This window comes from Babylonia areolata, chromosome 33 (genome assembly GCF_041734735.1).
Source record: "Babylonia areolata isolate BAREFJ2019XMU chromosome 33, ASM4173473v1, whole genome shotgun sequence".
NCBI classification, from domain to species: Eukaryota; Metazoa; Mollusca; class Gastropoda; order Neogastropoda; family Buccinidae; genus Babylonia; species Babylonia areolata.
Genome location: NC_134908.1, coordinates 5,571,472 through 5,595,167, shown reverse-complemented (window position 1 = coordinate 5,595,167; position 23,696 = coordinate 5,571,472). Strand labels below are relative to the sequence as shown.

The window sequence follows — 23,696 nt, the reverse complement described above, 5'->3', positions numbered from 1 at the left end:
CCAGGTAACGACCTTCAGTATGCAAGTTATTCCCCAGGTAACGACCTTCAGTGTGCGAGAGTTATTCCCCAGGTAACGACCTTCAGTCTGCGAGAGTTATTCCCCAGGTAACGACCTTCAGTGTGCAAGAGTTATTCCCGAGGTAACGACCTTCAGTCTGCGAGAGTTATTCCCCAGGTAACGACCTTCAGTATGCAAGTTATTCCCCAGGTAATGACCTTCAGTATGTGAGTTATTCCCCAGGTAACGACCGTCAGTGTGCGAGAGTTATTCCCCAGGTAACGACCTTCAGTCTGTGAGAGTTATTCCCCAGGTAACGACCTTCAGTCTGTGAGAGTTATTCCCCAGGTAACGACCTTCAGTCTGTGAGAGTTATTCCCCAGGTAACGACCTTCAGTGTGTGAGAGTTATTCCCCAGGTAACGACCTTCAGTCTACGAGAGTTATTCCCCAGGTAACGACCTTCAGTATGCAAGTTATTCCCCAGGTAACGACCTTCAGTATGCAAGTTATTCCCCAGGTAACGACCTTCAGTCTGCGAGAGTTATTCCCCAGGTAACGACCTTCAGTGTGCGAGAGTTATTCCCCAGGTAACGACCTTCAGTGTGCGAGAGTTATTCCCCAGGTAACGACCTTCAGTCTGCGAGAGTTATTCCCCAGGTAACGACCTTCAGTCTGCGAGAGTTATTCCCCAGGTAACGACCTTCAGTGTGCGAGAGTTATTCCCCAGGTAACGACCTTTAGTCTGCAAGAGTTATTCCCCGCGAATGGTGGCTTTGTTGCTGAGTACAGGTGTGGCCCTGTGTGCAGGTAACGACCTGGCACGGGTACTTCGTTGGGGACCCGGGTACACAGGTGGGGAGGACCCGCTGAACGTCCTGCGAGACGTGATTGACGCTGAGGAAATCAAACTGGACAGGTACGATGATGGTGGTGATGATGAGGTAGAGATGGCGAGGTATCGTCGACACCTACTATAGATATATATTATAATCTTTTTGACTCACTTGTGTAAACAAAGTGAGTCTATGTTTTAACCCGGTGTTCGGTTGTCTGTGTGAAATTCGGGCTGCTCTCCCCAGGAACAGCGCGTCGCTACACTACAGCGCCACCCATTTTTTGGTATTTTTTCCTGCGTGCAGTTGTATTTGTTTTTCCTATCGAAGTGGATTTTTCAACAGAATTTTGCCAGGAACAACCCTTTTGTTGCCGAGGGTTCTTTTACGTGCGCTAAGTGCATGCTGCACATGGGACCTCGGTTTATCGTCTCATCCGAATGACTAGCGTCCAGACCACCACTTAAGGTCTAGTGGAGGGGGAGAAAATATCGGCTGCTGAACCGTGATTTGAACCAGAACGTTCAGATTCTCTCGCTTCCTAGACGGACGCGTTACCTCTAGGCCATCACTCCACACCTGTTGACAAACTTTACAGGTAGATGATTTATTCCCATGAACAGGTGGACGGTGATCTTTCACCCCAACGAGAAAGAGCAGGACGAGACCAAGGTGGCCATCGCCAACGACACCAACTCGGCCAACACCAACGAGGACCCTACCAAGATCTTCGTCATGAACAACTACTTCGGCATCGGCATCGACGCAGAAGTTTGCCTCGACTTCCACACGGCCCGTGAGGAGAAGCCCAACAAGTTCAACAGCAGGTGAGGCGGGCCGAGCGGGAGGGACCCTTGCTGTGGTGGGTGCTGGGGTTGGAGTTTGATTGCTGGTTTTCATGCGTTTTTGTGTGTGGGTGAAGGACTCGCGTCTTTGAACGATCCGCTTTTGTGTGGCAGGCTGGTTGAAAAAGACGGTGTACTTCTTCTTCTTCTGCGTTCACTCGTATGCACACGAGTGGGCTTTTACGTGTATGACCGTTTTTACCCCGCCATGTAGGCAGCCTTACTCCGTTTTCGGGGGTGTGCATGCTGGGTATGTTCTTGTTTCCGTAACCCACCGAACGCTGACATGGATTACAGGATCTTTAACGTGCGTATTTGATGTTCTGCTTGCATATACACACGAAGGGGGTTCAGGCACTAGCAGGTCTGCACATATATTGACCTGGGAGATCGTAAAAATCTCCACCCTTTACCCACCAGGCGCCGTCACCGTGATTCGAACCCGGGACCCTCAGATTGACAGTCCAACGCTTTAACCACTCGGCTATTGCGCCCGTCGGTGTACTTCAAGATGGTGATGATGATGACGATGGTGATGATGACAACAGTGAGGGTGATGGTGATGATGATGATGACGACAATGATGATATGACTTTGTGACAGACTAGTCAGCGAGGTGGCGTACTTGAAGATGATGATGAAGATGAAGAAGGTGATGAAGACAGTGATAATGATTAAGAAGATGATTATGACGATGACGGCGATAACTGTTCGACAGTGATTGTGATGATGGTGACGATGATATAACTATGCGACAGTGGTTGTGATGATGGTGACGATGATATAACTATGCGACAGTGATTGTGATGATGGTGACGATGATACAACTATGCGACAGTGATTATGGTGACGATGACGGCGATAACTATGCGACATTGATTGTGATGATGGTGACGATGACGGCGATAACTGTGATGATGAAGGAGAAAACTAGTGCAGACTCCGGCAGGGGTCTGACATTCCTGTCCTGTGCAAACTACTATCCGCCTATGCGGAGAAAATGAAAGTAACTACGTCCGATAACCTCCCAGAAGTAGGTAACCTCCCCTTTGCCCCCCTGACTAGCACCCTCTTTTTCTGGCAGCCATCATGACTCCTGTTCCTGTGCTGTTCATACAGCTAATTTTTTTTTGTATTTTCTGTCTGTCTGTCGATCCTCTGGCGTTCTTGGTTTTTTGTCAAATTATGTCTTCAGCCAGGTCACATGATTATATGGCTCGATTGGGAGATCGGGCTAAAATTAAGGCACGATCGCAATCGATTCGCGGACACTCTGGGCCCTCTACTTCAATCAATCAGTTATGACGATGACAACTATACGTATCTATCAATCAATTATGACGATGACAGCTATACGTATCTATCAGTCAATCAATCATGACGATGACAGCTATACATATCTATCTATCAATCAATCAATCAGTTATGATGATGACAGCTATACGTATCTATCAATCAGTCAGTTATGATGATGACAGCTATACGTATCTATCAATCAATCATGACGATGACGACTATATGTATCTATCAATCAATCAGTTATGACGATGACAGCTATATGTATCTATCAATTAATCAATCATGACGATGACAGCTATACGTATCTATCAGTCAGTTATGACGATGACAACTATATGTATCTATCAATCAATCAGTTATGATGATGACAGCTATACGTATCTATCAATCCATCAGTTATGACGATGACAGCTATACGTATCTATCAATCAATCAATTATGACGATGACAGCTATACGTATCTATCAATCCATCAGTTATGACGATGACAGCTATACGTATCTATAAATCAATCAGTTATGACGATGACAGCTATACGTATCTATCAATCAATCAATCAGTTATGACTATGACAGCTATACGTATCTATCAGTCAGTGAATGATGATGATGACGATGACAGTATAACTCTGTCACAGACTGGTGAACAAGGTGGTGTACTTCAAGATCGGGCTGCGACACATGGTGAACCGCAAGACATGTAAAGACCTGCACCGTCACATCAAGGTGGAGGTGGATGGCAAATTGATCGACCTGCCGCCCGTGGAAGGCATCGTGATACTCAACATCCTCAGGTAGTGTGGTGTGGTGTGGTGTGGTGTGGTGTGGTGTGGTGTGGTGTGGTGTGGTGCGGTGTGGTGTGGTGTAGTGTAGTGTGGTGTAGTGTAGTGCGGTGTGTAGTGTGGTGTGGTGTGGTGTGGTGTAGTGTAGTGTGGTGTGTAGTGTAGTGTAGTGTAGTGTGGTGTGGTGTGGTGTAGTGTATTGTAGTATGGTGTGGTGTGGTGTAGTGTGGTGTAGTGTAGTGAAGTGAAGGCATCGTGATACTCAACATCCTCAGGTAGTTTAGTGTAGTTTAGTGTGGTGTGGTGTAGTGAAGGCATTGTTATACTCAACATCCTCAGGTAGTGTAGTGTAGTGTAGTGTAGTGTAGTGTAGTGAAGGCATCGTTATACTCAACATCCTCAGGTAGTGTAGAGTAGAGTGGTGTAGTGTAGTGTAGTGTAGTGAAGGCATCGTGGGAAGTGTAGTGTAGTGTGGTGTGGTGTAGTGTAGTGTAGTGTAGTGTAGTGTAGTGAAGGCATCGTGGGAAGTGTAGTGTAGAGTGGTGTAGTGTAGTGTAGTGTAGTGAAGGCATCGTGGGAAGTGTAGTGTAGAGTGGTGTAGTGTAGAGTGGTGTAGTGTAGTGTAGTGTAGTGAAGGCATCGTGGGAAGTGTAGTGTAGAGTGGTGTAGTGTAGAGTGGTGTAGTGTAGTGTGGTGTAGTGAAGGCATCGTGGGAAGTGTAGTGTAGAGTGGTGTAGTGTAGAGTGGTGTAGTGTAGTGTAGTGTAGTGAAGGCATCGTGGGAAGTGTAGTGTAGAGTGGTGTAGTGTAGAGTGGTGTAGTGTAGTGTAGTGAAGGCATCGTGGGAAGTGTAGTGTAGAGTGGTGTAGTGTAGAGTGGTGTAGTGTAGTGTAGTGTAGTGAAGGCATCGTGGGAAGTGTAGTGTAGAGTGGTGTAGTGTAGAGTGGTGTAGTGTAGTGTAGTGAAGGCATCGTGGGAAGTGTAGTGTAGAGTGGTGTAGTGTAGTGTAGTGTAGTGAAGGCATCGTGGGAAGTGTAGTGTAGAGTGGTGTAGTGTAGAGTGGTGTAGTGTAGTGTAGTGTAGTGAAGGCATCGTGGGAAGTGTAGTGTAGAGTGGTGTAGTGTAGAGTGGTGTAGTGTAGTGTGGTGTAGTGAAGGCATCGTGGGAAGTGTAGTGTAGAGTGGTGTAGTGTAGAGTGGTGTAGTGTAGTGTAGTGTAGTGAAGGCATCGTGGGAAGTGTAGTGTAGAGTGGTTTAGTGTAGAGTGGTGTAGTGTGGTGTAGTGAAGGCATCGTTATACTCAACATCCTCAGGTAGTGTAGTGTAGAGTGGTGTAGTGTAGTGTACTGTACTGTACTGTACTGTACTGTAGTGTAGTGTAATACAGAGTTGTATGTTATCATGTATTGTGCTGTCTTGTGTCATGTAGTGTAGTGTAGTGTAGTGTAGTGTAGTGTAGTGAAGTGTAGTGCAGTATATCAAGGTGTATTCTCGCGTTGTGTATTAAGGTGTATTGTAGTGTCATGTAGTGAAGTGTAGTGTATTACAGTGCTCTGTATTGTAACAGACAGCCTGTTGTGCTGTCAGCTCTGTGTTTGTAAAATGCTGAGAGTTTGGCCTCTGTGCGAAGATAGATGCCATATATCAGTTGTCAATAATTGATTTGTCTTATTCGAGATGAAGTATTGTGTGATGTGCATGAAGAAGGGCTGGACTTAATAGGGAGGGTTTCCAGACACACTTTCGTCTGATTCTTATGGTGGTCCTCCGGTTATTTTCCACGAGAACTGTGCGCGCATGTGCGTCTCCATTTCCTTTTTTTTCGTCAGGTCACCGAAGGGCTAAAATTTCGTCGTGGAAATCACTATTCTGCTCAAAGGGTTTTGAATGTTTTCGGTGACTATTTTTTGCAAGTTTACAAGATATGACGGGTGCAATAGCCGAATGGTTAAAGCGTTGGACTTTCAATCTGAGGGTCCTGGGTTCGAATCTCGGTGCACCTGGTGGGTAAAGGGTGGAAATTTTTACGATCTCCAAGGTCAACATATGTGCAGACCTGCTAGTGCCTGAACCCCCTTCGTGTGTATATGCAAGCAGAAGATCAAATACGCACGTTAAAGATCCTTGTCAGCGTTCGGTGGGTTATGGAAACAAGAACATGACCCAGCATGCACACCCCCGAAATCGGAGTATGGCTGCCTACATGGCGGGGTAAAAACGGTCATACACGTAAAAGCCCACTCGTGTGCATACGAGTGAACGCAGAAGAAGAAGATGAAGAAGTAATATTGTATAATGTGTATAAGGGAGGGTGGAAGGCAGCAAAGAATTGTGTTCCCTGTGGAACTGCGACGGACGAAACCAGGTGTGGCCGTGTATGGGGGAATCTAAATGAGCGGCGTGGGAGTAATGCCACTGAAACGGAGCAGATGATGGGGCAGAAAAAAAAAAAGAAAAAAAAGAAAAAAAGAATTGTGTATTGTGTATCAGGGAGGATGAGAGGGAATTAAAATAATAATTTAAACTTGTTTTTTGTTTTTGTTTTTTGTTTCTTCTTTATTGAGGGAAAAGGAATAAGCACTTATTCAATTGTTTGCCTGTTTTCATCCTACCCTCGTAAAAAAAAAAGAAGAAAATCCATAAATTAGTCTTGGGGATAAAAGAAAACATTGTAAAGGAATAAAGTATTGTGTAGAGTAGTAGTAGTAGTTGTCGTCTTCAATTTTAACGTCTTTCCACTTTAAGTGATATTAGATGAATTGTGTAATGTATGGAAAGAAAAGTGGCAGAAGATAAAAGTATCGTGTATTTTGTGATAAAAGTACCGTGTATTTTGTGATAAAAGTACCATGTATTTTATGATAAAAGTATCATGTATTTTATGATAAAAGTACCGTGTATTTTATTATAAAAGTATCGTGTATTTTATCTTTTATGATAAAAGTACTGTGTATTTTATGATAAAAGTGTCGTGTATTTTATGATAAAAGTACTGTGTATTTTATGATAAAAGTACCGTGTATTTTATGATAAAAGTACTGTGTATTTCATGATAAAAGTGTCGTGTATTTTATGATAAAAGTACTGTGTATTTTATGATAAAAGTACCGTGTATTTTATGATAAAAGTACCGTGTATTTTATGATAAAAGTGTCGTGTATTTTATGATAAAAGTACTGTGTATTTTATGATAAAAGTGTCGTGTATTTTATGATAAAAGTACCGTGTATTTTATGATAAAAGTACCGTGTATTTTATGATAAAAGTACCGTGTATTCGTGTAGAAGGCTGAGGCTTGTGACTGCACAGACCCTGACCCAAAAGTGGAGTGATGGCCTAGAGGTAACGCGTCCGCCTAGGAAGCGAGAGAATCTGAGCACGCTGGTTCGAATCACGGCTCAGCCACCGATATCTTCCCCTCCATAAGACCTTGAGTGGTGGTCTGGACGCTAGTCATTCGGATAAGACGATAAACCGAGGTCCGTGTGCTAGCATGCACTTAGCGCACATAAAAGAACCCACGGCAACAAAAGGGTTGTTCCAGGCAAAATTCTGTTGAAAAATCCACTTCGATAGGAAAAACAAATAAAACTACACGCAGGAAAAAATACACACACACAAGAAAAGGGTGGCGCTGTAGTTTATGGCGCTGTAGTTTAGCGACGCGCTCTCCCTGGGGAGAGAGCAGCCCGAATTTCACACAGAAAAATCTGTTGCGATAAAAAAACAAAAAAAAAAAAAAAAAAAAAACCCACCAAAAAACAAAAAAAACAAATACCCTAACCCCAACCAAATTTGCATATTTCAAACAGCTGGGGGTCAGGGGCCAACCTGTGGGGCCCAGAGAGGGAGGACACGTTCAACAAACCCACCCACTACGACGGGATGCTGGAGATTGTGGGCGTCACAGGAGTGGTTCACATGGGCCAGATTCAGAGCGGTCTGCGTACTGGGGTTCGAATCGCCCAGGGCGGACATGTGAGTGGGGTGGTGGTGGTGGTGGTGGTGGTGGCGTGTTGTGTTGTGTTTTGTGTTGACAACACAGTACAATACACTTGGTGTGTTTGTGTGTAGCTACGAATCACATTGCTGACGGACATACCACTAGAGTACGCTACACTACACTACACTATACAATACTGTCCTATACTATACTAGACTGTACTGTACTGTACTGTACTGTACTATACACTGCGTGTGGACGTTACAACACAACACAGCACAGCACAGCACAGCACAGCACAATACAATATAGTACACTGTGTGTGGACGTTACAACACAGCACAGCACAGCACAGCACAACACAGCACAGCACAGGACAGCACAGCACAACAGCACAGGACAGCATGGCACGGCACGGCACAGCACAGCACAGCACAGCACAGCACGGCACAGCACGGCACAGCACGGCACAACACAGCACAGCACGGCACAGCACAGCACAGCACGGCACGGCACAACACAGCACAGTACAGCACAGCACAACACAGCACAACACAGCACAATACACTGTGTGTGGACGTTACAACACAGCACAACACAGCACTTCCTGACAGACATACTTGTACAAGTGGACACTCCACTCCACTCCACTCCACTCCACTCCACTCCAATACAATACAGTGTGTGTGTGTATTTTATTGTAGCTACGTATCACCGTACTGATGGACATACCTGTACAAATGGACGCTACAACACAGCACAGCACAGCACAATACACTGTGTGTGTAGCTATGAATCACCTTGCTGACAGACATACCTGTTCAAGTGGACGTTACAACACAACACAACACAACACAACACAACACACTATGTGTGTAACTACGAATAACGTTGCTGACAGACATACCTGTACAAGTGGACATTGCAACACAACACAACACAACACAACACAACACAACACAACACAATGTATGTGTATGTAGCTACTGTTCAAGTGGACGTTACAACACAGCACAACACAGCACAGTTTCAGTTTCAGTAGCTCAAGGAGGCGTCACTGCGTTCGGACAAATCCATATACACTACACCACATCTGCCAAGCAGATGCCTAACCAGCAGTGTAACCCAACACAACACAACATAGCACAACACAGCACAACACAGCACAGCACAGCACAGCACAACACAGCACAACACAATGTATATGTGTGTAGCTACGAATCACCTTGCTGATGGACATACCTGTCCAAGTGGACGTGACAACACAACACAACACAACACAACACAATGTGTGTGTGTGTAGCTACGAATCACCTTGCTGACGGACATACCTGTCCAAGTGGACGTTACAACACAACACAACACAACACAGCACAGCAGAACACAGCACAACAAACCCTAATGTGTGTGTGTGTAGCTACGAATCACCTTGCTGACGGACATACCTGTCCAAGTGGACGTTACAACACAACACAACACAGCACAGCACAGCACAACACAACACAACACAACACAACACAATGAATGTGTGTGTAGCTACGAATCACCTTGCTGACGGACATACCTGTCCAAGTGGACGTTACAACACAACACAACACAGCACAGCAGAACACAGCACAACACAACACAATGTATGTGTGTGTAGCTACGAATCACCTTGCTGACGGACATACCTGTCCAAGTGGACGTTACAACACAACACAACACAACACAGCACAGCAGAACACAGCACAACACAACACAATGTGTGTGTGTGTAGCTACGAATCACCTTGCTGACGGACATACCTGTCCAAGTGGACGTTACAACACAACACAGCACAACACAAAACAACACAACACAGCACAGCACAGCACAGCACAGCACAGCACAGCACAGCACAGCACAGCACAGCCCAACACAACACAACACAACACAACACAACACAACACAACACAATGTGTGTGTGTGTAGCTACGAATCACCTTGCTGACGGACATACCTGTCCAAGTGGACGTTACAACACAACACAACACAACACAACACAGCACAGCACAGCACAGCACAACACAGCACAACACAACACAACACAACACAACACAACACAACACAATGTGTGTGTGTGTAGCTACGAATCACCTTGCTGACGGACATACCTGTCCAAGTGGACGTTACAACACAACACAACACAACACAACACAGCACAACACAACACAACACAGCACAACACAACACAACACAATGTGTGTGTGTGTAGCTACGAATCACCTTGCTGACGGACATACCTGTCCAAGTGGACGGGGAGCCGTGGATTCAGCCTGCTGGACAGGTAGTCGTGCTGCGCTCTGCTCTCAAGGTGTGTGTAGGTGTGTGTAGGTGGGGGTTGTGTGGTTTTTGTGGTGTATGGGTTGATTTGTGTGTATGTGTGTGTGTGTGTGTGGATGGGGATATGTGTGTGAGGTGTTAGTTGTGTGAGAGATTTTCTCGTGTGTGTGTGAGGTGTTAGTTGTGTGAGAGATTTTCTGTGTGTGTGTGTGTGAGGTGTTAGTTGTGTGAGAGATTTTCTGTGTGTGTGTGTGTGTGAGGTGTTAGTTGTGTGAGAGATTTTCTGTGTGTGTGTGTGTCGGGGGGGGTGGGGGGTGAGGGGGGTGAGATTATGTGTGTTTGTTCGTGTGGGTGTGGGGGAGTATGTGTGTTGGTGTTTGAGATTGGGTGTGGTTGTGGGTGTGGGGGTATGTGTGTGAGAGATTTTTGTTGTTTGTGTGTGTGTGTGTGGGTGTGTATGTGTGGGTTATGGTGTGTGTGAGTGTGTGTGTGTGTGTGTGCGTGTCTTTATGTGTCTATTTATGTGAGTGTATTGCTGTGTGTGTGTGTGTGTGTGTGTGTGTGAATGAGATTGAGTGTGAGAAAGTGTTTGTGTGTGTGTGTGTGTGTGTGATATTTCTTGTGATTGTGCATGTATTTTTATGTGTATTTATGTTTATGTATCATTACTGAGCGTGTGTGTGTGTGTGTGTGCGCGCGCGCGTGCATGCGCACATGTTTGTGTGTGTGTGTGTGTGTATGCGATGTCGTGCGAGTGTGTGTGATATTTTGTGTGATTCTGCGTGTATTTCTGTGTGTATTTATTCGCATTCGCATATGTGCATGTATCATTACTGAGCACATGTGTGCGTGTGTGTGTGGGCGAGTGTGCGTGTGTGTGCGCGTGCATGTGTGCATGTGTGTGTGTGATATTTTGTGTGATTCTGCGTGTATTTCTATGTGTATTTATTCGCATTCGCATATGTGCATGTATCATTACTGAGCACATATGTGTGTGTGTGTGTGTGTGTGCGTGCGTGCGCGTGCGTGTGTATGTGCGCGCGCGCGCCTGAACGGACAGGCGACGATGCTGAAGAAGAGCAAGAACAAGATCAAGCGGCGTAACACGGAGCCCAGCATCTTTTTCCCCGAGGACGAACCGTTACAACAGGCCCAGTCGCCCAGCGAGGAGAGCGGGCCCCTCTAATCCTGTGAGAACTTTGTTTTGTTTTGCTTTTGTTTTGTTTTATTTTATTTTATTTTTGTTAGCAGTTTTATGTTCAACTTTTACGTTTTAACGGACACTGCGGAATAGATTTGAAAGAAAATTAAATCGATAGACCGTACCGTATCATGCCATACCATACTGTGCAATGCCATGCCATGCAATACCATACCATACCATACCATGCCATGCCATACCATGTCATACCATACCATACCATGCCTTACCATACCATACATGCAATACCATGCCATACCATACTATACCATGCCATACCATACCATACCATACCATGCCATGCAATGCCATACCATACCATACTATACCATGCCATACCATACCATGCATGCAATACCATACCATACCATACCATACCATACCATACCATGCAATACCATGCAATACCATACCATGCAATACCATACCATACCATACCATGCAATACTATGCAATACCATACCATGCAATACAATACCATACCATACCATGCAATACCATGCCATACCATACCATACCATGCAATACCATACCATACCATACCATGCAATACCATACCATACTATACCATACCATGCAATACCATACCATACCATGCAATACCATACCATACCATACCATGCAATACCATACCATACTATACCATGCCATGCAATACCATACCATACCATACCATACCATACCATGCCATGCAATACCATGTCATACCATAGCATATCATAGCATAGCATAGCATGCAGTACCATGCCATACCATACCATACCATACCATACCATACCAAGCCATGCAATACCATACCATACCATACCATACCATACCATACCATACCATGCAATACCATACCATACCATACCATACCATACCATACCTTGCAATACCATACCATACCTTGCAATACCATACCATACCATACCATGCAATACCTTGCAATACCATACCATACCTTGCAATACCATACCATACCATACCATACCATACCATGCCATACCATACCATACCATACCATACCTTGTAATACCATACCATACCATACCATGCAATACCTTGCAATACCATACCATACCTTGCAATACCATACCATACCATACCATACCATACCATATGCCATACCATACCATACCATACCATACCATACCTTGCAATACCCTAACATATCATGCAATACTATACTATACCATACCATACCATACCTTGCAATACCCTAACATATCATGCAATACTATACTATACCATACCATACCATACCTTGCAATACCATAACATATCATGTAATACCATACCATACCATACCATACCATTAAGTGCAGTACAATGCAATGCAATGCAAGACAGTACAATACAGTACAATACAATACACTACACTGCAAGAAGACTGATAAGCTGCTCACTATACTTCTGCAGTTGTTGTTGTTGTTGACAGTGGTTACAACATTTGCTGTGCAGGTTCGAACTCAAGACCCGTGTGAGGTGGTCGCACTGCAGGGAGGGGAGGGGAAACAGGAAAGAGGGGCCAAGGAAACGAACAACATGGATCTTGAGGACTGCGTCACACATCAGGAAACGAACAACACAGACCTTGAGGAATGCGTCACACATCAGGAAACGAACAACATGGATCTTGAGGACTGCGTCACACATCAGGAAACGAACAACACAGACCTTGAGGAATGCGTCACACATCAGGAAACGAACAACACAGATCTTGAGGACTGCGTCACACATCAGGAAACGAACAACATGGATCTTGAGGACTGCGTCACACATCAGGAAACGAACAACATGGATCTTGAGGACTGCGTCACACATCAGGAAACGAACAACATGGATCTTGAGGACTGCGTCACACATCAGGAAACGAACAACATGGATCTTGAGGACTGCGTCACACATCAGGAAACGAACAACATGGATCTTGAGGACTGCGTCACACATCAGGAAACGAACAACACAGACCTTGAGGATTGCGTTACACACCACAAGAAACAGCAACACAGATCTTGAGGACTGCGTCACACATCAGGAAACGAACAACACAGATCTTGAGGACTGCGTCACACATTAGGAAACAGCAACACGGACCTTGAGGAATGCGTCACACATTAGGAAACGAACAACACAGACCTTGAGGATTGCGTTACACACCACAAGAAACAGCAACACAGACCTTGAGGAATGCGTCACACATTAGGAAACGAACAACACAGACCTTGAGGATTGCGTTACACACCACAAGAAACAGCAACACAGACCTTGAGGAATGCGTCACACATTAGGAAACGAACAACACAGACCTTGAGGATTGCGTCACACATTAGGAAACAGCAACACGGACCTTGAGGAATGCGTCACACATTAGGAAACAGCAACACAGACCTTGAGGAATGCGTCACACATCAGGAAACGAACAACACAGACCTTGAGGAATGCGTCACACATTAGGAAACGAACAACACAGACCTTGAGGAATGCGTCACACATTAGGAAACGACAACACGGACCTTGAGGAATGCGTCACACATTAGGAAACAGCAACACAGACCTTGAGGATTGCGTTACACACCACAAGAAACAGCAACACAGACCTTGAGGACTGCGTCACACATTAGGAAACGAACAGCACAGACCTTGAGGAATGCGTCACACATCAGGAAACGACAACACAGACCATGAGGATTGCGTTACACGCCACAAGAAACAGCAACACAGAGACCACACACACACACACACACACACACACTGTGGAGGGGAGGTCCTGGAGGGTGGGGGGCAGGGGGGGGGGGGGGGGGGTGCGGAGAAAATAGTGCACGGTGTGTAGTAGTGAGTGTGTTGTTGTTGCTGTGCGATGTGTATAGCGAGTCGATGGGCCAAAGAATGCGTCAGGAACGCGTAGCCTCCTTTACGACGAGTGACAGGACAAGCCAGAGAGACAAACGCTGCACCCCCTTCACCCTCCCCCCCCCTCCATTTGTGAAGAACAACTTCTCAGTTGACGTCACTACGTTGGTCACTGGGCAAGAGAGAAAAATACAAAAGCAAAATTAAACAAGAAGAAGAAGAAACGAACCAAAAAAAAAAAAAAAAAAAAGTTGACAGAAACTGTTTCGACAAAACGCTGTGGGTTCTTTTTTTTTTTTTTTTTCTCTTTCTCTCCCTCCTCCTCCTCGTCTTCTCTTCCTCCTCCCCCCACCCCCCTTTCCCCCTTCCTCGATAGTCATAGAGAGTGAGGACAAGAAAAACGACGTGGGTTCTTGCCCCTTACCAGGTTTTCCTGTGCAGACAGCTGTTGGAACAGTGTGTGTGTGTCCTATGACCAGCTGACGTTCGGATGTTGGGCAGAAGAAACAACCGTACACAGTGTATAATTGTTTTAATTTCCGGGGGGTGGGGGCGGGAGGGGTGGGGTGGGGGGGGGTATTTTTGTTGTTGGGGTTTTGGGTGGTTTTTTTTTTGTTTTTTTGGTTGGTTGGTTAGTTGGGTTTTTTGGGGTCAGATTCTGTAATATGGCAGTGTTGAACATTGCAGATTTTATTGTGATGGGAGCGAGAGAGAGAGAGAGGGGTGGGTGGGGAGAGAGAGAGAGAGATAGCGGGTGAGAGAGAGGGACAGAGCTGACAAGAGACGAGACTTTCTTCACACAAAACGTCAGGGAAATGGGGCGGCTGCAAATCTGTGGTTTTTTTAATTTTTTATTTATCATTTATTTATTTTATTTTCTTCTTCTTGTTGTAGTTTTTTTTTTCTTTTTTTTCATTTTTTTTTTTTCACTGCTCTGTCGCGAAGTGTGGAAGTTTTGTGGGGGGAAGAAAGAGGAAGAAGAGGAGGAAGAGGAAGAAGAAGGAAGAAGAAGAATAGACCCGCGGCCGTTTTCAATCAGTTCCAGAAAATTTTATCCGCTAGGGCCAGACGAATTTAGGAAGAAAAGGAAGGAAAGAATGAAGGAGACAGAGGAGAAGAAACAAAGGCAGGAAGGAAGGAAGGCAGAAGAAGAAAGCAAAGAGGGAAGGAAGGAAGAAGAGAAAAAAAAAAAGGAAGAAAGAAAGATGGGAGGATATATTGGATGTTTGGTGAAGGAACGAAAGGAAGGAAGGAAGGAAAGAAGAAGGAAGGAAGGAAGACAAGGAGAAGATTAGGGAGGGAAGGAAGGACGGAAGGAAGAAAGAAGGAAGGCAGGATGGAGAGGAAGAAAAAAAAAAAGAAGAGTGAAGAAAGGAAGGGAAAGAAGAAAGACGAGGGAAGGAAGGAAGGTAGAAGAATGGATTCCCGACTGGAAGGGTGTATTGGATATTTGGTGATGGAAGGAAGGAAGGAAAGGAAGAAGAAAAAAGACGAGGGAAGGAAGGAAAGAAGAAAAAGGAGGGAAGAAGAAAGAAGGCAGGAAGGAGAAGAAGAAGAAAAAAGATGAGGGAAGGAAGGAAGGTAGAAGAATGGATTCCCGACTGGAAGGGTGTATTGGATATTTGGTGATGGAAAGAAGGAAGAAGAGAAAAAGGAGAAGAAGGAGGAAGGAGGGAAGGAAGAAGATACAGGATGGATTCCTGTCAGGGAGGAACTATTGGATGTCTGTGTGGCGGCCTCAGTGTGTGTGGCTGAGACTGTGAGTGTCGTAATTGGAAGCTGGCCTGTGATTGGCTGAAAATTGTGGGGTGTCAGAATGGGAAAGCTGGCCTGTGATTGGATGAAGGTGGTGGGGTGTCATAATGGGAAGGGTGGCTGTGATTGGCTGAATGTTGTGGGTGTCATAATGGGAAAGCTGGCCTGTGATTGGCTGAGAATTGTGGGTGTCATGATGGGAAAGCTGGGCTGTGATTGGCTGAAAATTGTGGGTGTCATAATGAGAAAGCTGGGCTGTGATTGGCTGAAAATTGTGGGTGTCATAATGAGAAAGTTGGGCTGTGATTGGCTGAAAATTGTGGGTGTCATAATGGGAAAGCTGGGCTGTGACTGGCTTCATGAAGGTTGTGGGCGTGTCATAATGGGATAGTTGGGCTGTGATTGGCTCAAGGTTGTTGGTGTCATAATTGGAAGCTGGCCTGTGATTGGATGAAGCTTGTGGGGTGTCACAATGGGATAGCTGGGCTGTGATTGGCTGAAGGCTGTGGGCGTGTCATAATGGGATAGGTGGCTGTGATTGGCTGAAAATTGTTGGTGTCATAATGGGATAGCTGGTCTGTGATTGGTTGAAAGTTGTTGGTGTCATAATGGGATAGCTGGTCTGTGATTGGTTGAAAGTTGTTGGTGTCATAATGGGATAGCTGGTCTGTGATTGGTTGAAAGTTGTTGGTGTCATAATGGGATAGCTGGTCTGTGATTGGTTGAAAGTTGTGGGTGTCACAATGGATTATCTGGCTGTGATTGGTTGAGACTTGGACATCATCGATGATGACGATAACTGTTGGATGTGCGATGCACAAACAAAGATAAAGAAGAAAAAAAGGTTTGTGTGGCTGTTGTTATAGTTATGATTTGTGTGTGTGTGTGTGTTTGTTTTTGTTTTGTCATCTTCTGGATATGGGTGATCCATGTTTGTGTGTGTGATGTTTCGTTTGTTGGTTGTGCTGCTGATTGTCTGCGTAGAGTGTGCACTGTGTGTGTGTGTGTGTGTGTGTGTGTGTGAATGAACTCGCCCCCCCCTCCCCACCTCCAACATCCCCTAAACTCATTCCTCCCCCCCCCCCCCCCCCTTATCCCTGTCCCCCCCCCTCCCCCCACCCCCCAGACCCCTTCGTAAAAAAAAAACAATAACAAAATTGCTGTTAACCATCTAAGGTGGAGCAGTTTATCATCAGTGTTGTGAAGGATATCCGTCAGAATCTTTATTCTTCCTTTTGAGATAGCGTTACTTTTTTTTTTTCATTTTTTTTTTTTCATCAAAATCGCTGACACTTTTCGATCAGTACACACCAAAAAAAAAAAAAAAAAAGTCATAACTGCTCTTAAAACTCGTGTTATACTGATCTCGTTTGACTGAGGTTCAACCGTCAGTGGATTAAAAATTTTAATGTACCAGTCACCCAAACAGGTCGACAGAGAAGTTATAATTATGCTACCCAAATCACGGAATGACTGATGTAATTTTTTTGTGAAGATCGAACAGCCACTCAAACAGGTTGACAGAGAAGTTATAATTATGCTACCCAAATCAAGGAATGACTGATGTATGTAATTTTTTTGTGAGGATTGAACAGCCACTCAAACAGGTTGACAGAGAAGTTATAATTATGCTACCCAAATCATGGAATAATTGATGTAATTTTTTTGTAAGGATCGAACAGCTACCCAACCAGGTCGACAGAGAAGTTATAATTATGCTACCCAAATCACGGAATGATTGAATGTATGTAATTTTTTGTGAGGATGGAACAGCCACACAAACAGGTTGACAGAGAAGTTATAATTATGCTACCTAAATCACAGAATGATTGATGTATGTAATTTTTTTGTGAGGATCAAAAAGCCGCTCAAACAAGTCGACAGAGAAGAAGTGATACGTTACCTTTTTTTTTTCTTTTTGTGGTCATTTTATTGAACAATGACCAAAAGAAAAAAAAGAAAAAGAAAAAGAATTGACAGTTAACTCTCTCCATACGAACGGCGAAAGAGACGACGTTAACAGCGTTTCATCCCAATCACCATCATCAAAATATTGCAAGCTCTTATACTGAAGAGGTGAATGTTGACCAAAGAATACCACAGTTCTGACGACAGAAGCTAAAGGTTGGGTCATTCAGACACCCACTGGACATCCGAGGGGTCTGTGTAGAGGAGAAGAGAGGACTGGCCGTACTGAGTGAGTTAAAATAGAACACAGAGACACAGACACACATTGACCAGTCTGACAGTTTGGCATGATTTTGTGCGACACTGAAGAGGAATGGAGGGGGGAAGTGTGTGTGTGTGCAGTTATCTTCCTTGCTTTGGGGGCGGGGGTGGGGGAAGGGGGCTGCGGGGGGTCGGGGGTGGAGGGGGAGTGTGTGTGTGCAGTTATCTTCCTTGCTTAGGCAGGTGGGAGGGGGGGGGGGGTGGGGAGGGGGGGGAGTGATAAGCTACCACCTAACTCACAGAAATGATTGATGTAATTTCTGTGAGGATCGTACTGTATAACAAGAAACAAGATGACCCCCCCCCCCGTTTTAATGTTACTGTTGTTGTTGTTGTTGTCGTTGTTATCGTTGACTGTTCAGAAAAGCAGAAAGTGTTGGCAGAGAATTGAGAGGAACAACAACAGAAACATTGCTGAATGCAAGAGGTGGCTTGCTTTTTTTTTTTTTTTTTTTTTTTTTTTTTTTTTGCCGTGAAGAAGAAATAAGAACTTTCGGAACTGTGAGCAGAAAAAAAAAAAGAAGAAGAAGAAGAAGAAAAAAAAGAAAAAAAAAGAAAGAAAGACGTCTTGCATTGGAGATATGGGTGAAATGTCTTTATGTCCTGAGAGTGTGATGGTTTGGGGGGTGGGGGGGGGGGGTATGGGGGAGGGGGGTGGGCAGGGGGGGGGGGGATGGTGTTTTTTTCGCCTGTGATTTTCATGATGTTGTTTTTTTTTTTTTTTTGATTGCCGCAAATGTGGACTAATACGGTTGGGTATACACAAACAGTGGACATTTGTATGTGTGAACTGGGTTTTTGGATTGTGAGAGCACGTTTCACAGAGACTTTTGTGATGAAGGACACATTAGGCTTGAATGAAAACCGTGTTAGTGTGGGTGCGAGATGTGTAAACATGTTGTGTGCATTGCAGTTTGTTAAAATAAATACATGCCGTGAACATGTTAGTATGTTATTTGAACACTTTTTTTTTTTTTGGGGGAGGGTATGAATGTGTTTTCAAACTTGATACATGTATGCTTTGTATAAACATGATTTGTGTATGCACATATAAAGAGTATGTCTGTGTATTTTGCATATCTAAGACATGTTTATATATGCACATATATTGTAAAACATGTTTTTTATGCACATACAAAAAACATGTTTGTGCGTGAATGTGCATTGTAAAAAAGAAAAAAAAAAAGAAAAAAAAAACATGTTTAGCATGCGTATCTGTTAAACATTCTTTTTTGTATGGGCATACATAGAAACATGTTTGTTTATGCGTATATATAGAACATGTTCGTGTATGCACACGTGAAAAAAAACAAACCCAAGACAAAAAAAAAAAAAAAAAAAAAAAAATCCACAAAAAAACCCCACAAAAACATTGACATATGAGTCGGTATTCATGAATATTCATATAATGATCTACATTGACATGTGAGTTGGTATTCATGAATATTCATATCATGATCCAAACTCAAGTTTGTTGGTTCTGTTTTCCTCCTCAGCTGTTGTACATAGCTCCTTGGTCACATGATTATGATCATATTCATGACTAATTTATCACCATGACGACACACGGATCCATTCAGTTCACTTTTTAAGCAGGGGAAAGGGTCTGTTTGTTATGACCAAGCACTGACGTCGGAAATGTCGGCAGTTGATTTTGAAACGAGTTAGTTTTGCTGGATATTTTTTTGGGGTATGTTTTCTTTGATTTTTTTTTTGGGGGGGGGGAGGGGGGGTTGGGGGGGGGGGGGGGGGGGGGGCATTTAAAAAAAAAAAAAGAAAGAAAGAAGATTTTTTTGGTATCTTTGCTGTAAATGTAGGGTGTTTGGTCGGAGTGTTGATTTGAAACAAGTCTGTCACTGGACATTTTGGGGCTGATTAAAAAAAAAAAAAAAATTATTAAGACTTGGAGGTTTGAAGGGACTACTGTTGTTGATTGTATTTACTTTTGGGGGGGGGGGGGGAGGGGAGGGGGGGGAAAGAAGAAATTAAGCTTGAATAATAATGATACGTATAGCATGTTTGTTAGTTCACATTGGTGGTTTGGAGGGTGCGGTTAACTACTGTTGTTGATTGTAGGTAGTTTACTTTGTGAAAAAAAAACCCCCCAAAAAACAACAAGGTAAAGTTTGAAGAATAATACATATAACATGTTTGTAAGTTCACATTGGAGGTTTGGAGGTTCGATTAACTACTGTTGTTGATTGTAGTTACTTTGGGGGAACCCCCCCCCCCAAAAAAAAAACAAACAACAAACAAAAAAACCCACCACCGTAAAGCTTGAAGAATGATAAGTATAACTAAGTTCACATAGGAGGTTTGGAGTGTAAGATTGACACTTGCTGTTGAGTGTAGTTACTTTGGGGGGGGGGGGGGGGAAACAACACCATAAAACTTGAAGAATGATAACTAAGTTCACATAGGAGGTTTGGAGTGTAAGATCGACACTTGCTGTTGAGTGTAGTTACTTTGGGGGGGGGAAAAAAAACACACACCGTAAAACTTGAAGAATGATAACTAAGTTCACATAGGAGGTTTGGAGTGTAAGATCGACACTTGCTGTTGAGTGTAGTTACTTTGGGAAAAAAAAACCCACCGTAAAACTTGAAGAATGATAACTAAGTTCACATAGGAGGTTTGGAGTGTAAGATCGACACTTGCTGTTGAGTGTAGTTACTTTGGGGGAAAAAAAAAAAAAAAAAAAAATAAAACACCGTAAAACAAAAACAACAACAACAACAACAACACCTAAAAGCTTGAAGAATGATAAGTATAACTAAGTTCACACACAAGGTTTAGAGGGTGAGTGCGATTAACACTTGTTGTTTGATCGTAGGTACTTTGGGACCTCGAGGCCTGACTAAGCGTGCTGGGGTCACGCTGCTGGTCAGGCATCTGCTTGGCAGATGTGGGTGTAGCGTATATGGATTTAGGGCCGAATGCAGCAGTGACGCCTCCTTGAGCTACTGAAACTGAAACTGAAACTGGGGGGGGGGGGGGGGGGGGGGGGGAGAGGTGGTGGGGAGGGGGCATGGGGGTGGAGAAGAGGGATAGTAAAGCTTGAGCTTGAGTAATGCATAAAACATGTTTGTAAGTTCATGTAGGTAGGAGGGAAGTGAGGGTGGGGGGTGTGGGGGTGGGTGGGCTGAGTGAGCTTTGGAGGAGGGTGTGGGTTGGTGGTGGTGGTGGTGGTGGGGGGAGGGGGGAGGTTAGTGGGGGGGGGGGGGGGTAGAGGTTAGAAGAGACAAAAAAAAGAGTTGGGAGTTATTTTGGGTTGATCTGTTAAAACTTGTTAAAAGACCTGAGGTTTCTAGGGGTTTTATTTATTTATTTATATATTTTATTTTATTTTATTTTATAGATTATGTGTGTGTGTGTTTTTAATCAGTTTTTTAGTTCAATTCTTTTAGTCAGTCTGGAATGCTTACAGGTGGGTTGCAAGTTGTCTGTGTATTTGTGTATGTGTATGTGTGTGTATGTGTGTGTGTGTGTGTGTGCATGCGTGTTAGCAAACAAGGTTCTGCCTCTCTCTCTCTCTCTCTCTCTGTGTCTCTGTGTGAGTGCATGCACAGATATAAATGATGAAATTCTGCATTGATTAGTTCCGAAAGAAACAATCTGCCAAGAGGTTTTCTTTTGTTTTTTTTGTTGGCAGTGTGACGGTTGTCAGTGTGGGGGACTTGATGTGTCGAGTCCCAGGGTGTGTGTGTGATGTGGAAGTGGTGGAAACGTCATAAAATACGACTTTGAAATTCCCCCATGTCATTTTTTTTTTTTAGCTTGGTCTATTGGGTCAGGTAGATCAGACAAAAAAACAACAACAAAAAAACAAACACCCAACAACAAAAACAAACAAACAAAAAAAACAAAACATACAGAGATAAAACAAAGCTGGTCTCCTCTGACTTTCAACTTGCCCTTCCTAAGTAAAGAGATAGTAAAAAAAAATCATTGTGACATCACTGATGACATCATCAAAAAGAAGGGAAATAACTCTGATGATAATAACAGAGATGACAGTGCAGCTGTGACAAAAAAAATTATTGAGAACTTTTTTTTACATAACGATAGTGATGAAAGTGATACTATGACAAGGTTGTTGTTGTTTTTGTGTGTGTGTGTGTGTTTTTTTTTTTTTTTTTTTTTTTTTTTTTTAAATTTTGGTCGCAGTAAAGATATTGAATTATTTATTTTATTAAGTTTTGTTGTTGTTTTTTTAAAATTTGCCAATGGTCTTTTACTTGAGATTGCAGCATTTTCATTTTGTCTGGTTTCAGTTGTTTTTTTGTTTTTGTTGTTGTTGTTGTTGTTGTTGTTTTTCTTCTTCAGAAAAACAAATAGTGCCATCTGCTACTTAGAGTTCTGAGCTGAAATCTGTGACTGTTTTCTTTTTTCTTTTCTTTTTTTTCCCCATCATTTTTTTTACTAATTTGATTTGGTTTTCTTCAATTTGCAACTATTTTTGTTCCTTTTTTTTTTTTTTTTTTTTTTTTTAAGAATATAAACAGATTATAAACATGTTGACACAGTCAGAGAATAGCGAATCGGGTGTAGAGGAGATGAATGTCAAGAGATTTAGAAACAAGGGACTCGTCGCTCTTGTGTTTGTAACAAAGGTACATAATTCAAACTGTTGTTTAAGAGTTATGCACCTTTGTGTGACAGTCCTTTGTTCTTCTTGGTTTGCCATGTGTGTGTGAAAGCTTTGTTTCTGTTCCGTCACCGTGGATACACAGTGATGAAGAAAGTTTGTGCGGTTGTGACCGCTTTGATCGAAGGTTCTCACATTGCTGGGCAAGTCTTGGTTGTTTGCTAATTTTTTTATTTTGTTGTTGTTGGTGTTGCTTTTCTTTTTTTTTTTTCTTTTCTTTTATTATCATTCTTTTTTTTTTTTTTGAATGGGAGTGCCACTCTTTTGTTAACATGTATACTGTTTTTGTTCTTTTTTGTTTGGGATTTTCTTCAGCTTTGTTCTGTGCAATATTTTATAAATACCTGTATTGATTGTTCAGAGATAGTGAGAGAGAGAGAGAGAGAGAGAGAGAGAGAGATTTCTGGACTCTGCCAAAGACTGAAGAGAAGAGAGAAAATGAACGTGTTTTCCTGCAGAGCTTGTCATAGCTTCTCACTTTCACGTGTCGTGGCTGATGTTGAAGGCCTTCAGAGAAGCTTTCAGAGTGTCTTTGAAAGCGCTTCTTTTGGCCTCCATGGGAGCGCTTGCCATGTTGGAGTTCGCCGTACAGCAGTTTCTTGGGAAGCCGGTGGTCTGGCATGCGAACTACGTGGCCTGTTGCCTCCTTTGCCGTTCTAGGTTAGGGACCACATCACAAGATTTTTAAGCTTCCTTTCATAATGATCTCTCGGTGTTAACCAGGCCTGAGAGATACAGACACTTGCAGTGTTGGTCAGGAAATTTTGAGCAAAGAAAAATGGTACTACTTTCCCCACAGTTCCCACACAGACGGGGACTTTGCGACAAGAGTTTTGATGCTGCTTGTGAGTTGCTTTGTTCTGCAGTCTGGGGGTAGGGGTGAGGGGGGGGATGGGGTGGGGAGGGGGGGGGGAGTTAGTTGGCCTTTGGGAGAACCACCCCAACACTCACTGTCCTAAAAAAAAAAAAAAAAAAATCCTCTTGGCCTTGAGAGTGTGGGGGTGTAACTTGGGGCAAGACTCT

General features: G+C 43.6%; 2 protein-coding genes across 2 annotated transcripts in view; one reads left to right on the top strand and one right to left on the bottom strand.

Annotated features, from left to right (window-relative positions):
• The window catches only part of LOC143276978 (diacylglycerol kinase theta-like), a 59,704-nt gene extending 46,383 nt beyond the window's left edge, over positions 1–13,321 (top strand). The window contains exons 17-23 of the mRNA XM_076581675.1: positions 810–918; positions 1,459–1,662; positions 3,617–3,772; positions 7,571–7,736; positions 9,938–10,036; positions 11,066–11,195; positions 12,650–13,321. Of these exons, the coding sequence (XP_076437790.1) occupies positions 810–918; positions 1,459–1,662; positions 3,617–3,772; positions 7,571–7,736; positions 9,938–10,036; positions 11,066–11,191 (860 nt within the window). The 3' untranslated portion in view covers positions 11,192–11,195; positions 12,650–13,321. The remainder of the gene's footprint in view (positions 1–809; positions 919–1,458; positions 1,663–3,616; positions 3,773–7,570; positions 7,737–9,937; positions 10,037–11,065; positions 11,196–12,649) is intronic.
• On the bottom strand, positions 12,563–13,388 carry LOC143276846 (uncharacterized). The gene is made up of 2 exons (XM_076581501.1): positions 13,286–13,388; positions 12,563–13,159 (listed from the first exon to the last, which is right to left on the bottom strand). Exons 1-2 carry the CDS (start codon positions 13,304–13,306, stop codon positions 12,563–12,565), a joined length of 618 nt encoding a protein of 205 aa, XP_076437616.1. The 5' UTR covers positions 13,307–13,388.
• Positions 13,389–23,696: the final 10,308 nt, after the last annotated feature.